An 18,380-nucleotide genomic window follows, 5' to 3' on the forward strand; every position below is an offset into this window, starting at 1 on the left:
GTGAGCCTTGTTTTTAGTTACATTAATATTAAAGAAATTAAAAGCAATTGGAAGATTGTATAGGTTTAATTGGTTATATTCCGAATAATGGCCTTCAAAAATGCACAATAAGTAATCAAATGTGCCCATAGTGTATTTTCTGGACTGAAGAACAATTGCATTAATGACCTTATTTATCGTCTCCATTCCTGAAACCATCTCAATATGTATGGACTAGAGCAGTTTTAACACGATAACACATTTTGTAACAGCATTTCCATACCATCACTCCTGAATACTTTATCTCCCTTTCAGGGGAGGTGTGGAAAGATACATTGACAGAATAAATGAAATGTCTCTATTCTCTATGCAAGGAACACCTTGTCATGAGTGTCAAAAAGGAAGCCAGGGTCTTTCCCATTGCACAAACATGGTTAATTCGGTTATCACTTGAATAGTAAAGCTAACTATATTATTGAAGACTTGCTCAAAAGTAAAAAGTTATCCATTACTCATGTTAGATGGCGGAGAAAAATAACCATATTTAACTTCCTGGCATAAGAATCACATACATTTTCTGCCATAATCATTTTTATGTACAGAATTGTGTCTGATTCAAACAATGCAATTTCGTAGGTAATTGAGTGTCCTGCTTAAAGTTCTAATTATCAGATAATTGAGGCATACCATATAATTCTCCGAACAACTATTTCAACATTAACAATGAATCAAATAGGTTTTACTTATGCAATACCCTATTTCACAATCAAATAATAGAAATTCCCCCAATATTATCTATCATATCATTACTTTTCTACAATGGCTGTATTAGAATGAAGATGGTATTGATCATCAATCTGCTTTTGAAAAGCAGCAAGTACACTATAAAAAGGAATCTGCTTATATTGATAAGTGTTTGAATCCAAGGAAAGATTTAGTTACAACATTGGTTATGTGATTGAACGTATGGTCTGGAGGAAATTCAAGCATGTGACATTACAAACTGTACATTTGTTCTCTGCCCATTATTTCACAAAAAAAAAATCTACTCGAATTTCTTCAAGATGACAGTATGCAGCAGTATCCTGATGATAAACAGAGATCGTGCATTAGAATTTAAAATCAAAACTTTTTCTCAGCATTTTTCCTCATTGCATATGAAACACTTCTGCATTTGGATTCTTGGCCAGCCAGGTACCAAAACCGTGATGCACCAGTGATGATTTCAGTAAAGTTTTAGCTTCTTGATATGCTTTTGCCATCATCTAGAAAGAATGAAAAGTTGAGTAGGTGAACATGAATACAGGGAATCTGAACCAACAATGGAAAATGCATAGCAAGCTATAGTATTAACTTGGATTTCTGTTCTGTATACAGACTATTCTACTGTGCATGTCTAGTATCTTCAATGCAAATGTTTAAAAACATTTGGCAAATTTAAAATCAATTACTTAAATATTAATCATACTGAATATCCAATTTTAGTAAATTGGAAACCAAAACCAAAATTAAGACCCGAGAAAGCAAACACCACCAGACAGCCTAAAGTAGTTTGCATTATACAAATACAAACTACATCTTCAAAGCACAGATACGAATTGAATACACAAATTGCTGGTGTATCTCAGTGGGTCAGGCAGCATCTCTGGAAAACATGGATAGGTGACCAGAGGGGGGGGGCTTGGAAGAAAGAAGGGGCAGGAAAGAGCCTGGCAGATAACAGGTTGATACAGAGGAGGGCTTTTTGATAGGCAAAGGCCAGAGATGAAAAGATACATGACCGGAGGCAAAAGGATTGAAGAGTTGCAAATTGTGAAGCTAGGAGGAGGAATATAGGTGGAAGGGGAGGGGTCAAATAGATGCGAGTCCAGGTGGGCCACAGGGGAGGGGTATATGGTGGAAGGGAGAGGGGCAGGGTTATGTAGTTACCTAAAATTAGAGAATTTAGTGTTCAATTCAGGATTCAGGAGATTCAACAGGCCTTGGCTGACTGCGCATCAGTGTTTGGCAAAACCATCGACGCTTGGTCTTGCCGATGTACTGGAGACTACATCGGAACACAGGGTGTAGTAGATGAGGTAGGAGGTGCACGTGAACCTTTGTTTCACCTGGAAGGACTGCTGGGATCTCTGGGTGGAGGCATAGGGGCAGGTGCTACATCTCCTGTGCTTGCAGATGAAAGTACCTGGGGAGGTGGCGGTTTGGGTGGGAAAGGATGAGTGAACCAAGGAGTTGCAGAGGGAGTGGTCTCCGCAGCAGGCAGAAATGGGTAGGGATGGGATGCAAATGGTGGTGGGATCATGTTGGAGGCGACAGAAATGTCAGAGGATGATGTGTTAGATGCAGAGGCTGGTGGAGAGAAAGGTGAAGACCCAGGGTAGCTCTATCCTATTTCTGCCCTGGGAAGAGGGGGAGCTATCACAGAACTATAGGATACAGGAGATGTGGGTGAGGGATCCATCCATGACAGTAGGAAGGGAAGCCACGTTTACTAATTAAAGGAAGTAATATTGATTTGTTTTAAGTGTAGTAATCAAGATATATGTTTAATGGGGTAGAGGGGAAGAGGAACAGTGAAACCATTTAAACACTCTACCTTTGGAAAGAAGTTCCGTTATCTATTATATTACATTTTTGGAGTATTTTACCGTAATAATCATCTATCCCTCACTGTGCCCACCCAAACTATTTTCATTGGTCCGCTGCTTTTCTTAAAAATAATATTTTACCTGCACTTCCCTGGTTTTAATTTACTGCTGCTCAATGCAGGCTGATACTTGAATAATAGCACGGGATACTAAATGCAACCACGGCATCATTTACACCCCAGTCACTATCAGTATCTTGACAAAACATGCCAGGAACATTAGAGAAAAAAGGTTGGACAACTCCTTGCACAGCAGGAGAGTCTAAATACTTAAAAGTCGTAATTAAAATATATATATATTTTGACACACACACACACACATAAATATATGTGTGTGTGTGTGCCCTCAAAATACTTCAGAAAAGGAAAGGGCTGCAACAAGCTAAGCACTCCATCGTGATTCTAAGCATTCCATTCAAACAACTGAATGTTGACACAAAATGCTGAAGTAACTCAGTGGGTCAGGCAGCATCCTGGGAGGACAACGCTTTGTTCTTTCTCCCACCCCTGCAATCAGTCTGATAACAGGTCCGAAAACATGTCCGATTCATGTTCTCCAGGGATGCCGCCTGATCTGCTGAGTTACTCCAGGATTTTGTGTCTTTCCTTGTGAAAACAGCATCTGCAGTTCTGTTTCTAAACTCTAAGGGTTGATAAGTGCAAGAATATTCTAATTATAGCATTTCCCACCATCAGGAAAAGAAACCAGTTGCTGATGACATCAAATGACATCAGTTGCTGATGACATCTTATGATACAAATCATAAATGTCAGGCAACTGAACATTGAATTGTTAGACATTTCATATTGCAAAGTATTTCATCTTTGTGAATTAGGTAAACGTGATAACATGACACACCCACAGATGGATTTTGATTGTAATCAGGCAGATGTTGGATACTGTGGCCCACCGGAAATTGGAGGAACAGCACCTCATATTTCGCCTGGGCAGCTTGCAGCCCAGTGGTATGAACATCGACTTCTCCAACTTTAGAGAGTTCCTCTGTCCCTCTCTTCCCCTCCCCCTTCCCAGATCTCCCTCGATCTTCCTGTCTCCACCTATATCCTTCCTTTGTCCCACCCCCCCTGACATCAGTCTGAAGAAGGGTCTCGACCCGAAACGTCGCCCATTCCTTCTCTCCCGAGATGCTGCCTGACCTGCTGAGTTACTCCAGCATTTTGTGAATAAATACCTTAGATTGGATACTATAAGCATCATACAACACAAAGTGGTTAAAGCATCACTAATATTTGAGCCTTGTCAATGAAATTAGTCATCAGAACAGTCAACTTTTAAAAAATGGTGTTAGATGGGCTATGGATATGTATTAGAAACAAAATGAGCTTTTATCTTTGAAATCCCCACTAACTCTCTAACCAAGACAGAGGGGTAGCTGAGCTATCAAGAAGTCACCAGGAATGTACTCCATTGCTATTTCATCCGAGTGTTAATGAAATGCAGAGAACTCCAGTTTCTAACTATGAATCTGTACATAACATTATGTAATTATCGGCTGAAGAAAATGTATTAACCTGCTAATCACATTTAATTTCCTTAAAAAACCTGTCTTTAATTTCTTTAAATGCGTGAAGAATTGTACATGGAGATGCACTTTCAACTGCAATGGGGGGGGGGGGGGGGGGGGGGGAGTGAGTGCTTACCTAGCCTCATTATAAATAAATCCAAATTTCAGATCTAATTACAGCAGCTACTTAAATTCAGTTAAGACAGCCATTTCTACTGCAGAAAGTTTAGCCTAACTTTGGAAATAACTTGCAGTGATGAAATGCAACAATTCATATCTGAACAAAAATGAAAATTATGCGAATTATACTAAGAAATATTTCCGCAAACAGCAGTAACTTTACCTTTGCTGCGTGATACGTTGGAACTGCTGATAGATCTTCTTGATTTGCTTCTTTAGCAACAAGATAGAAGCGACTGAGCATGGCTGCTTTGCATAAACGACTGGTCATGGAGGTACCACTTTTAAATGGCGAGCTTAAAAACAAAGGACACCTTTTCATATGTTGTTAAATTGACAATAAACATTATACACCTCAAAAATTGAACCTTGGGAATCATGGAATGACATCCCACTGGAATGAACATTATTCTATCCAAAGTGGTCTCCCAAAACGAGGGAGAAAGTCTATCCAATGCAAAGGTTTATCAGATGATAGAATAAGGTGCCACGAGGGTACCTAATGGGGATTGGATCACACTCTTCATTCATCGTAACAAAACACCTGTCAATGCATACATTCCGATTTGCTAGGCACTCCTAGAAGCATCATTTATTAATTATTATCATGCTCTTCCTGCCGCTGAAAAACATCCCCACAGCATGATGCTGCCACCACCATGCTTCACCGCAGGTATGGTATTGGCCAGGTGATGAGTGGTGCCTGGTTTCCTCCAGATGTGACGCTTGGCATTCAGGCCAAAGAGTTAAATCTTGGTTTCATCAGACCAGAGAATCGAAGCAGCCTGTCATATGCCTTTTACTGAGGAGTGGCTTCCGTCTGGCCACTCTACCATAACGGCCTGATTGGTGGAGTGCTGCAGATATAGTTGTCCTTCTGGAAGGTTCTCCCATCTTCAGAGTGACCATTGGGTTCTTGGTCACTTCCCTGACCAAGGCCCTTCTCCCCCGATTGCTCAGTTTGGCCGGGCGACCAGCTCTATGAATAGTCCTGGTGGTTCCAAAGTTCTTCCATTTAAGAATGACGGAGGCCACTGTGCTCTTCGGGACCTGCAACGCTGCAGAAATTGTTTTATACCCTTCCCCAGATCTGTGACTCGACACAATCCTGTCTCGGAGGTCCATGGACAATTTCTTTGTCTTCATGGCTTGGTTTTTGCTCTGACATGCACTGAAAACTGTTGGACCTTATATAGACAGGTGTGTGCCTTTCCAAATCATGTCCAATCAATTTTATTTACCACTGGTGGACTCCAATCAAGTTGTAGAACATCTCAAGGATGATCAATGGAAACAGGATGAACCTGAGCTCAATTTTGAGTGTCATAGCAAAGGGTCTGAATACTTATGTATTACATGTGATATTTCAGTTATTTCTTTTTAATTAGTTAGCAAAAATTTCTAAACACTTGTTTTCGCTTTTTCATTCTGGGGTATTGTGTAGATTAATGATTAGAAAAATAATTTAATCCATTTTAAAATGTCTGTAACGTAACAAAATGTGGAAAAAGTGAAGGGATCTGAAAACTTTCTGAATGCACTGTACATTTGAGAACAGCATACTTAATTTAAAATTTATCAAGCTGACGTGTTCCCTTCTAGTGAAATCTTTTGCATTGAAGATAATTCATACTGAAATCGAACAGTTTACTTACGTAAATGTAATTACTAATGGTACTTTACCTTTCAGCAATCTTTCCTGTTGCACCATTCACCACTTCTATTAACCCATCTGACTGAGACCAATTCAGGCTGAAAGATTTATAAACAGCATTTGACTGGCAAGGAAAAGCAGCCTCTGTAAGGCTTATATGCGGTTTGCTGACAATATAGAAATTTGGGAGTTTTGAAGTTAGTGAATCATCGACACGATGTTTAATTGCAACCTCAACACCTCGTGTGTCTAAACAGCAGGCATCACCTGGAAGATTAAAATATTAGTTTACAAACATTGAAGGATGAATAGAATTAATTGTTAAATGTTCTTTTACAGGCAGAGTACAAAGTAGACTACTAATCTTTTAAGTTACACCAAATATTTGTCTGACATGCTAACAACTAAAGTCAAACAGAAAATGTTTCCAGGTGTGGGATTCAGAAATCCAGTTTTGCAAGTCACAAGAATGTCATATTACTTGTACCAAAACAAAAGTTGGTATCTTTTTAGCAGGTAAAGCCATTACGTTCTAATGATTTACTAAGCAGTACAGTTCTTCAAGTAGGAATCATAGAACAGAGTACAGCATAGAAACAGGCCTTTAGGCCCACAATGCGTGTCAAACATGCCAACATCAACTTATCTGCTTGCACATAATCCATATCCCTCCATTTTTGCATATCCAAGTAACTATCCGAAGGTCTCTGAAATGACACCATATCTGCCTCTACCGCAGCACGTTCTAGGTACTCACCACCTTCTTTGAGAAAACAAAGCCCTGCACATCTCCTTCAAACCGCCACTCTTACCGTAAAGCTTTGCCCCCTGGTATTTGATATTGCCATTCTAAAAAAACATTTTGACAATCTACCCCATCCACGTTTCCAGGCCCTGTTGCAGACAGACTCTGAAGAAGGGTCTCAACCAGAAATGTCACCGAACCATGTTCTCCAGACTTACTGAATTACTCCAGCACTTTGTGATCTTTTGTGTTTTAAAAAGCATGTGCAGTTCTTTATTTCTGTTACTTATAGTTATACTCTATTACTCCGCAATCTTTTACTCAGTTATGGTGGACACCATTCTCCACTCCAACCCAACATTATTAAATTTTGACTAAATAGGAATGCAATTAATATTTTCTGGTCTCGGTTCATCCAAAAATTAGTTGCTCCCAATTAAGTAAATTTGAAATGAAATTTGGAGCACAAAGTAAACACATTGTTCCAAAAAAAGCACTGCAGAAACAGCCATATGAGGGGCGGCACGGTAGCGCAGCGGTAGAGTTGCTGCTTTACAGCGAATGCAGCGCCGGAGACTCAGGTTCGATCCTGACTACGGGTGCTGCACTGTAAGGAGTTTGTACGTTCTCCCCGTGACCTGCGTGGGTTTTCTCCGAGATCTTCGGTTTCCTCCCACACTCCAAAGACGTACAGGTATGTAGGTTAATTGGCTGGGTAAATGTAAAAATTGTCCCTAGTGGGTGTAGGATAGTGTTAATGTGCGGGGATCGCTGGGCGGCACGGACTTGGAGGGCCGAAAAGGCCTGTTTCCGGCTGTATATATATGATATGATATGATATGATATGAACTTTAACTTCACCACTAACTTCTATCCTGGCCTCAAATTCACCTGGCCTATTTCAGACATCTCTCTTCGCTTTCTTGATCTGTCTCCATGAACATCTATTCTAAACCTACTGACTCCCATGGCTATTTGGACTACATTTCTTAACACCCTGCCTCTTGCAAAGATGCTGTTCCCTACTCTCAATTCCTATCTCTACTGCATCTGCTCCCAAGATAAGGTGTTCCATTCTCATACATCTGAGATGTAATACGGCGTAGCAAAGTGTGGAGTCATGCATTTTGGTGTAGGAATAAAGACGTAGACTATTTTCAAATTGGGAGAGAATTCAGAAATCAGAGATGCAAAGGGACTTGGGAGTGCTGGTGCAGGATCTGTCCTGGGCCACCTTTTTAAGTAACTTTTCCTTAAACTCTTCCCCTTCCCCCCCCCCCCAAGTTGTTTTACCTGTTCCACAGTTATCCACTATCAAGAACACGCAAAAGGGCTTATCAGAGGTAATTTTCCCTGGAACCTCAGGAGGTGCTTGTACCTCAACCCTCGATTTCATCCAGGGACCCAGACACTCCTTTCAGGTTAGCCTGATGTCCTGATAGGTGCTTTTATTTTCTCCCCTCCAGCTCTTCACCTCCCCTCCCCCCCCCCCCCCCCCTACTTTCAGTCTGAAGGTGTTCCCGACTAAAAACCATCACCCACCCTTTTTCTTTAGAGGTGCTATCTGATCTGCAGAGTTACTACAGCAGTTTGTGTCAATCTATGATAAATACCAGATGTTCTATGTTTGGTAATTTTGGCCGAGAGATAAATAACAGAATCTTTCTACATCTCTACAAAATAACAAGAGAAAATTATATCCATCAGATGAAGCAGACAAGTCCATGTCATGTCATATGACTTACTTGAAGGACAGCATTTCTTACAGTACTTCAAAATATCAGTACCCATTTTTAGGTTGTGAGTTGATACTACAACTCAGATGCATATGACATGAGGTATTGAAGATGTGCCAATTGATTTTGCTATTTCACACTAAAAATCTTTCCAAAGATAATGTCCAGGTGAGGAGATTTCTGAAGATGATATTGTTGGAGAGAATGCAATCTACCAAAAATAGTCTCATAGCTTGGATTGGGGTTTTCCTTTGCCAAAAAATAAATAAATGAGTGGACAAGACAGAAAGTTGGAAGGAAGAGGCAATGCACATTTCCAACAAGAAAAAAGGGACCTGGTTTCAACAAAATTAACTGAAACAATTTGTTTTCCTTAGATGGTCCCTCTGGACAGATGTCTCCTTTCCAGTGCAGTTCTATTAATTAACACACTCCAGGAAGAACATCTGCCAAAAGAGATGCTAGTCGACCAAGAACTAGTTGAGTGGTAAGTACTGCTGCAGGGGACCCAAACTAATGGAAATTAAATTAAATTTAAAAAATCTGATCAGTGGCAATATTTTTCAATAAGCTGAATTTTAAAAAGGTTCCATTAAGTTCATAATACCCAACTTAAAAATAAGCATATTAGCAGAATATCAACCTCCTGTGGATTGACGCATGAAACTTACCAATAAGAATGCTGCTAATATAAATGGGCTCAATGAAGTGACTAAGTAATGCTCCTTGAATTCCAAGCACCTCCCAACGAGTCAGTTTGTCACTGGCAGACATGCTACACATTCTAGCACCAGTTACTTCAGCACTGCAATGACTCGTTGAATATACTTTTCCATCCAAAATAACATGAAGTTCCATTTCTTTATTTGTATGGTATGTTGATATTGAATGAGGAGCCAAATGCCTGTGCACATAAAAACATAGCATATTATTAATACAAGTAAAAATAATGCAAATAACGTAAAATAAGGTAAGTCAGTACTCTTATAGGAAATAAAGGAAAAAAGATTGATTACAATCACAATCACAATAAAACTTCATTAGCCAAGTATGTTTGGCAACATACGAGGAACTTCATTTGCCATACAGTCATAATAGTAAAAAGCAACAGGACACACAAAATACATTTTAACGAACATCCACCATAGTGACTCCTCCACATTCCTCGCTGTGAGAGAAGGTAAAAAAACAGTTCAATCTCTCCCTTGCAGTCGGGGCCTGTAACCTTCCATTGAAGGGATAATCTTGACTCCCGTAGCCGGCGGCGAGCCTTCCTCATCGGGGCAATCAAGCTCCTTCATCCGGGGGGGGGGGGAGGAGGAGATCTCAGCTCCCCCGCGCCGGCGATCTACCCCGGGTCGGGACCAGTTGAACCTTGTGCAGCTTTTGGAGCTCCCGATCAGTCTACACCTGAGAGTGTGAGCTCTGATGTTAAAGTCCGCAGGCTGCATTGAAGCGTCGATCCCAGGCAAGGGATCGCAGGCTCAGATGATAAGTCCACGCCCCTTCGGGGACTCAAGGTCAGTCCCAGGCAAGACCTTCTGCTCCGTGATGTTAGGCCGCAGAGCAACCAGAGATACGATCCGGAAAACAATCGCATCTCCGGCAAGGTAAGAGATTGAAAAAAAGTTTCCCCCAACCCCCTCTCCCACCCACCACATAAAACAAACCAGAGAACTTTTACTCAAACTTTTAAAATTTGAGTGCAAATAATAACTGGATTAAAAAATCAAGTCTCATGGGGCTGAGGTGGAGGGTGAAAGAGGTCCAGATTTTGGCAAGCATTGCAGTAACAGAAACTTCTGGAAATTGGTTGAAGGAGTTGTTGAGGCCAAGATCAGGATTGGCAAAAAAGTTTGCCATATTGTAATAAGATCAAATGCCAGGTTCTGCTAAACTGAAATGTTTTTATAGGCCGCGAACTCTTGATTGGAAAGTAAATTAAAATGTGTATTACATACTATCTGATAACTCAGATAAACTGCTGGCCTGGCCCAAAGTCCTGAGCATGATGAATTAATAGAGTTTTACTGACAATTAAACTATATCTTATACAACTTAAGATTTTATTAATTTGATACATCCTTGCCATGGCCACTTACAGCTGTTTAATTTGAGCAGCCCCCTTTGGCAGCTGATTCAAATAGAGATGAAAGTTTGTACGGTCCTTAACAATGAGAACCTTTCTTCCAGAATCGTTGCAAAAAATGGACTGGTTCACCACATCAGGATTTTTGTTGTAGAACATTAGGAGATGTCTGTAGAGATACCTGAAAATTACACAAGTATACATGAAACACTGACTCCCTGCATTAACTTTCACCAATATAACAAACTCCAGTACAATTGGTCTATGCTTGGACCTCATGCAAGAAAATACTTAAATGTGAATGGACCATTAGAAATCACATCTCGTGTCTTGAGGAAATACTTCAATATTTTTGTGGATGCACAAGATGAGATGAAAAGCTGCAGATGTAACATTGTTATTTGAGAAAGGAGAGTCGGGAGGGATGGAAGGATCAGTTATCCAAGTACTTGCCAGAAGGAAGCAGGACAAATGAGTCTTCATAACAAGAGGAGTTGAGTATAAGAGCAAAGAGGTCCTTCTGCAGTTGTACAGGGCCCTAGTGAGACCGCACCTGGAGTACTGTGTCTGCACACAGATGCAATTTAATGTGGATAAATGTGAGGTTATCCACTTTGGTGGTAAGAACAGGAAGGCAGATTATTATCTGAATGGTGTCCAGTTAGGAAAAGGGGAGGTACAAAGAGATCTGGGTGTCCTTGTTCATCAGTCACTTAAAGTTAGCATGCAGGTACAGCAGGCAGTGAAGAAAGCTAATGGCATGTTGGCCTTTATGACATGAGGAGTTGAGTATAGGAGCAAAGAGGTCCTTCTGCAGTTGTACAGGGCCCTAGTGAGATTGCACCTGGAGTACTGTGTGCAGTTTTGGTCTCCAAATTTGAGGAAGGATATTCTTGCTATTGAGGGCATGCAGCATAGGTTTACTAGGTTAATTCCCGGAATGGAGGGACTGCCATATGTTGAAAGACTGGAGCGACTAGGCTTATATACACTGGAATTTAGAAGGATGAGAGGAGATCTTATCGAATCGTATAAGATTATTAAGGGGTTGGACACGTTAGAGGCAGAAAACATGTTCCCAATATTGGGGGAGTCTAGAACCGGGGGCCACAGTTTAAGAATAAGGGGTAGGCCATTTAGAATGGAGATGAGGAAAAACTTTTTCACTCAGAGAGTTGTAAATCTGTGGAATTCTCTGCCTCAGAAGGCAGTGGAGGCCAGTTCTCTGGATGCTTTCAAGAGAGAGCTAGATAGAGCTCTTAAAGATAGTGGAGTCAGGGGGTATGGGGAGAAGGCAGGAATGGGGTACTGATTGTGAATGATCAGCCATGATCACATTGAATGTCGGTGCTGGCTCGAAGGGCCAAATGGCCCACTCCTGCACCTATTGACTAAAATAAATGGACATTATCAGGGATTGGAAAAAGACAAATTGCATTGAACCAAATGGATGGAGTTTCTAAGTGAGATGATTTCATTGTTCCGTTGCAGGACATAAAACACTTGATTCTCCTCTGGTATTTCATTCCAGATACAAATTACTGTGTGTAAAATTTACTCATTGGATCTCCTTTAAATCTCCTCCTACTCACCCTACTTGGGAACAGACATTGGCTATCTATTCTGTTTCTGCCTCTCAATTTTATACACCTCTATCATGGCCACTTCTTGGCTTTCTTCACTCCAAGAAAAACACATTTAGCCTATCTAATCTCTGCTAATAATTCAAGCTCACCAACAACCTTGCAAACCTGATCTGCACCCTCTCTTGCTCAGCATACAGACTGCACTGCAATCACTGAATTGGGCCAAAAGCTTATTAAAAGTTTAATAATACCATAACTTTTTTTCTTTTTAGTCTTATGTGGATGTCATCTATGATGACACACCCACAATTTATTTTATCCAAAGTTATGGAGCACCATCTTTTCCTTCTGTATGACTTCCAATTTAATAAGTGTTTGCAGCCTTATACATCTAATAATGAATTTACAAATGTATAATTTTGCATTCTTTACCTCAACAGAGAGCGTCTTGCAGTGACCACAGCATGTGAATCGTGAACAATTCGGCCTTCAGAATACAGGGGATCGTAACAGTTTCTCTCTCCTGTTCCAATTGCAATAACTTCGTAAGGCTGCCCATCTGAATTAAAAAATTAAGTTAAATTTTCCATAAAATTAGCCCCGTAGAACATATAGCACAAAACAAGCTATTAGATCAGCATTTATTACTGTGATTGTGATCTTGTTGCTATGAATCACCACCCAACTCTATTTGACTAATCCTTATTAGTTTGCATTTCTAATAGTCCTTTAACCTCAGTTTGAATTGGACTTCATAGACTAAGTGGTTACTCAATCACTCCATATTACCCAACAACCTTGCTGAAATTACTTTCTATCCCAGTCATGCTTTCTCATTTTTGTCTGCTAGCGCTACTCTCAGTATGGGGTTCAAGGAGAACTAGCTAATTGGAAACAAATTGCTATGATGGTCGGAAGCAGAGAGAGATGGTGGAAAGTTGTTTTTCAGACGAGAGGCTGTGCTAATCTAATCACTTTAGAGTGCTAGACCCGTTGTTATTTGTCATTATTTAAATGATTTGGATGAGAGGTTAGTTAGCTTGCATATGGCAGTAAAATAGGAGGTTTTGTAGACAGTGAAGATCGCTGTCATATATTACCACTGAACTTGATCAGTTAGGTACGTGGGCCAAGAAATTACAAATCGTGATCAATTTAGAGAAGAGCAAGGTGTTACATTTTGGGAAGTCAAATCAGGGTAGGACTATCACAGTGAACAGTAGAGCCCTGAGGAGTATTGTAGAATAATGCGACCTAGAAGTACATACTTCCCTGAAAGCAATATCACAGGTAGATAGATTAATGAAGTAGTCATTTGGCATGTTGGCTGTCATCATACAGGGCATTGAGTACAGGAGTTGGATCTTATGTTGCAGTTGTACAAGACATTGGATCAGCTGCACTAGGGGTAATGTGTACAGTTTTGGATAACTTGCTATAAGAAAGACAATTTGCCCTGGGCCAACCATGTTGAAGCCATGGCCTCGAAAGTACACCAAAGCTTCGAATCAGAAGACAAACTAATTTAAGCAGGTCTCTAATGACTCTCACCAGCTTCTACAGATGTAATGTAGCAAGCATTCTATGAGGATGCATCATAGCCTTGTGTGGCAGCAGCTCTGCTGAAGATAGCATGTAATGGCAGAGTTGTAGATGTAGCCCTGTCCAGCACACAAACCAGCCTCCTCTCATCAATTCCCTAGCCACTTGTCTCTGGAAAGCAGCCAACATAATCAAAGGTAGAACACGAAGAACTGGAGTAACTCAGCGGGTCCCTGGAAGACATGAAAAGGCGGCTTTTTGGGTCAGGACTTTTACTCCAGTGCTTTGTGTTCTACGTAAAATTCCGGCATCTGCAATTCTTTGTGTCAACATAATCCAAGGACCATTTTCCTCCCAGTCATTTTCCCCTCTCCTATCGGACAAAAGATACAACAGCTTGAAAGCATATAACACCAGTTTCAGGTGTACCTTTATTCCCCGCTGTTATTGGACTACTTAACGGTACTCTCATAAACTACGGGTTCAATCGCAATCTCCCAACCTACCTCATTGCAGAGCTTTTTAATCTGCTCTTTTTTTCTGTAACCGTAATTATATAACACTGAAACACTATTTTGTACTCTGGAATTTTTTTCTTTGCACTGTTGTACTATGCATGGCTTGGTTGTACTCATGTATATGATTTAACTGGATAGCATGCAAACAAAGATTTTCACTGTATATTGGAATGTAACAATAGACCAATACCGATATCAAAGCATTTTCTCCAACTACCATAAATCTCTGCCATCCTATTCAGACATACTGATGGTTAGGCATTTGGGTCACCAGGATCCTATTTCACATGTTCCCTCGCAACTCAACAGGACCCTGGTTAATAATTTTGTGGGTATTTTTTAGAAAGAACATCTAATCTCTTCAAGTCTATGCCGGTTCAGAACCACTAAAATTCTGATCATGCTGGATTAACAGAGTTTTACTGTACTGACGTTAGTCTAACTGGTCCATGGTTCTCATTTTTAGTTGTAGATGCCTTCAGGATGGAAATAGTTCAGGATTGAAACAGTCCATTCAGCCTAACACATCCATGCCATCCCTTCCATATTAACTCCATCGTCTAGTACTTGGTTCATACCCTCTTTGCCAAATAATCAAATGCTTGTCTAGATACTTAAACGTAGTCAACAATCCAGCTTCAACCACAACCCGAGTGAATGAGGGTGGTCACTCGCATATGCTCTCTCCAAACCATTCCCCACCTTCCCCATAAGCTCTGCTTTCTGGTTTTATTCATCTCCGATACTACCTTACCTATAACTCTCATAATTATATATATAATTATACACATTGGGGGAGTCCAGAACCAGGGGACACAGTCTAAGAATAAAGGGGAGGCCATTTAAAACCGAGGTGAGAATAAACTTTTTCACCCAGAGTTGTGAATTTGTGGAATTCTCGGCCACAGAAAGCAATGGAGGCCAATTCACTGGATGAATTTAAAAGAGTGTTAGATGGAGCTCTAGGGGCTAGTGGAATCAAAGGATATGGGGAGAAGGCAGGCACAGGTTACTGATTGTAGATGATCAGCCATGATCACAATGAATGGCAGTGCTGGCTCGAAGGACCAAATGGCCTCCTGCACCTATTTTCTATGTTTCTATCTCATTCATATATCCTCTCAATGTCTATTGCTCCAAGGAGAATAGATTTAGCTCCATCCCAGGTAACATATTGGTAAATTTCACCTACATTATTTCAAGCAGTATCACATCCATCTTATAGTATGGTGACCATTGCTATTATAGTTATGATGATATTTCTGGGAAGAAATCTTTGCAAGCTTCTTTGCACTATACTTACGTCTTTCAACCACAAAAGCTGCCAAAGAGGTACTACAGTTCTGATATTCAGGCAGATTAGCAGTCAGCTTGTTAAATACATCTCTGCAGGCTATGGAAACTGCTTTGTAATAGGGATTTCTTCCTTCTGTGAGAAGTTAAAAAGAAACTGATTTACATGATTTTTAACTATTAAACCGAATATTACTATTTCTATGAAAAAACCATATACACACACAAATTTGTGCAGAGGGAAAATGCTAAATATTTTTTTAAAATCATTTGGAGGTTATAAAAGATACTGTATCCTTTTATTTATATTTCCCAAGACTTATAATAATTAAATATATTAAATAAATTAATTAAAAACTAAATCTTTCTGTCATGGGCCTCCTCCAGTGCCATAGTGAGGCCCACTGGAAATTGAAGGAACAGCACCTCATATTTCGCCTGGGCAGCTTGCAGCCCAGCGGTATGAACATTGACTTCTCCAACTTTAGATAGTTCCTCTGTCCCTCTCTTCCCCTCCCCCTTCCCAGATCTCCCACTATCTTCCTGTCTCCACCTATATCCTTCCTTTGTCCCGCCCCCTGACATCAGTCTGAAGAAGGGTCTCGACCCGAAACATCACCCATTCTTTCTCTCCTGAGATGCTGCCTGACCTGCTGAGTTACTCCAGCATTTTGTGAATAAATACCATCAATTTGTACCAGCATCTGCAGTTATTTTCTTACACTACATAATTAAATATGTGGTGAATTAAACATGTCTGGTGTGTCAACAAAATAATGGAGGGAAGATGCCTGCAAAATTTGATCACCTATCACAACCTGAAATGTCTTTTGAGAATTTGCAAAATGATTTTGTACATATGCCTGCAGCCAATGGTTTTAAGTACAATCTGGTCATAGTTGATATGTTTTCCAGATGGGTGGAAACACACCCCACAAGGAGGGATAATGCAAGGAAGGTAGTCAATACTTTAATGAAAGAACTAATGCCTAGATTTGGGATACCCATGGGAATAAACAGTGACAGAGGAACTAATTTCACCAGTAAATTAGTTCAGAACCTGTCAAAGGCTCTTGGGTGCCAGTGGAAATTACACATACCAAACTAGTCCTCGGGGATGGTAGAAAGAGTAAATGGAGAGATAAAAGCTACTTTCGCCAAAGTCTGCCAGCAAAATAGGTTGTTGTGGCCAGACGCCATGCCCATAGTGATGTTTGCCCTGGGAAATCAGAAAAATAGAAACGGGGGCCTAATACCTCACGAGATTTTGATGGGGCGACCTATGACAAAAGGAACCCGACCCCCGATGACTCCTGAGAAGGTAGCCCTAATTTGGAACGATGAAAAATCCTTAAGGTATGCTTAAGACATCTGTGAAACTGTTGATAAAACCTATGAGAAATTTAAGCAGCCACAGGTCCCTCCGGTAGAAGGAAATATGCACCTGTTTAAACCAGGAGATCAGGTTTATGTGTGAGCAATAAACAAAGATTCTTTCTCTCCTAGATGGAAAGGACCATTTTTGGTGCTGCTAACAACACGAACAGCAGTAAAAGTAAAAGAAAAACCCGATTGGGTACAGGCCACCAGATGTAAACTGCATCACTCAGACGAACCCTTGAAGAGAAGGAAACACAAGAACCGTAACATTTTGTAGTGATAAAAAAAGTGTCAAAATGCAGACATACTCCTTATTAACTATCTTTGTAGTATTAAATACTTATGAATATACTAGCATTATTGGGATCAGGGAAGATTTGAAGGTGAAGTGAGGCATCTAGATAGTTACAAGAAATAGGAGGAAGGTAGAAGTTGGAGTACGAAATTCAATGAACAACTGTCACACAGAACACAGTGAACTCACAGCTGAAAGAAAAACAAGTGTCCTTATCTGATTAGAATGTTGGGTTTGTGCCCATATCCCTTCGCGGGCTCAAGGACGGGTTCCAACCAAAATTATAATCAGACATTTGTGCCTCCATTTTTGCAACTGATTAATGAGAAAATATTAAAATCCTTTCTTACTACAAGTGTTGATCATAAAGATCAACAAGGAGGGAACTGTGGAAGAAAAATTAATACCCTTCCTTACTTAATTTTGATTGGAATTGAAGATAACGAAAGGGTGCTTGGATGTGACAATTGGCATCTCTCGTTGACCAGGTGCAGAAGAGGTACTTGGCAATTAGCAAAGTAAGATTAGAAGTATTACCTCTTGTCTGAGAATATGTTGAAGGGTGGATGGCAAATGTAAACATGAAATAGGAGAAGAGATAACGAAGCTTGTTTTCCTTTGTGAGTAATTACAGTAGACCACCCGTGCCCCCTACCGCTAGTGGCATAGAAATGTTACTGTAAATGTGGGGCTTGTGATTGGCTCGGAGAGGGGATGGTGGGGCGGGCCGCCTAAAAGGCGAGATAGAATAATGTTACAATGCTCTTGTATTGTGTTTGACTTGTATTAACCAGTTTTTGTTGAATAAGATTAACATAAACAAAAAGTATGTTATGACTAATGAAATAATTGGTACACATGTAGTTGATAGATACTACTCTACGAAAATATTCTAACAAAAAACAAAAGTTGTTTACAGCACAATATAACTGTCAGCTAATTCTACTGTTAAGTCAGAGAACTGGTGAACAGTTTTCTGCCGCCATCTCTCCATGATATCATGCAATAAAATCTTGAAGCAAATCTGCGAAGTCTCCGCTTTTCATTCTCCATTAATTCCCCTCTAAATTAATTTCTTCAACAACAAACATCAAGGGTTCAAGCACCTAATTTTGTTATACCATTACTTAGAGATCCAATCAGAAAAGTAATTTTTAAATTAAAATCATACTATGCATTATTTTGTCCCAACAGATGGCAAGAGCAAAGA

The 18,380-nt window shown here is 40.2% G+C and overlaps 1 protein-coding gene across 1 annotated transcript in view; it reads right to left on the reverse strand.

Moving 5' to 3' along the window:
- Positions 1–1,127: 1,127 nt before the first annotated feature.
- Positions 1,128–18,380, reverse strand: part of adad1 (adenosine deaminase domain containing 1 (testis-specific)) — a 32,921-nt gene continuing 15,668 nt past the window's right edge. Inside the window, exons 5-11 of the mRNA XM_078412103.1 lie at positions 15,506–15,631; positions 12,575–12,701; positions 10,570–10,737; positions 9,139–9,371; positions 6,016–6,253; positions 4,496–4,628; positions 1,128–1,244 (exon numbers count right to left, since the gene is read on the reverse strand). Coding sequence (XP_078268229.1) covers positions 1,128–1,244; positions 4,496–4,628; positions 6,016–6,253; positions 9,139–9,371; positions 10,570–10,737; positions 12,575–12,701; positions 15,506–15,631 — 1,142 coding nt within the window. The remainder of the gene's footprint in view (positions 1,245–4,495; positions 4,629–6,015; positions 6,254–9,138; positions 9,372–10,569; positions 10,738–12,574; positions 12,702–15,505; positions 15,632–18,380) is intronic.

Source organism: Rhinoraja longicauda, chromosome 1 (assembly GCF_053455715.1).
Source record: "Rhinoraja longicauda isolate Sanriku21f chromosome 1, sRhiLon1.1, whole genome shotgun sequence".
Lineage (NCBI taxonomy): Eukaryota > Metazoa > Chordata > Chondrichthyes > Rajiformes > Arhynchobatidae > Rhinoraja > Rhinoraja longicauda.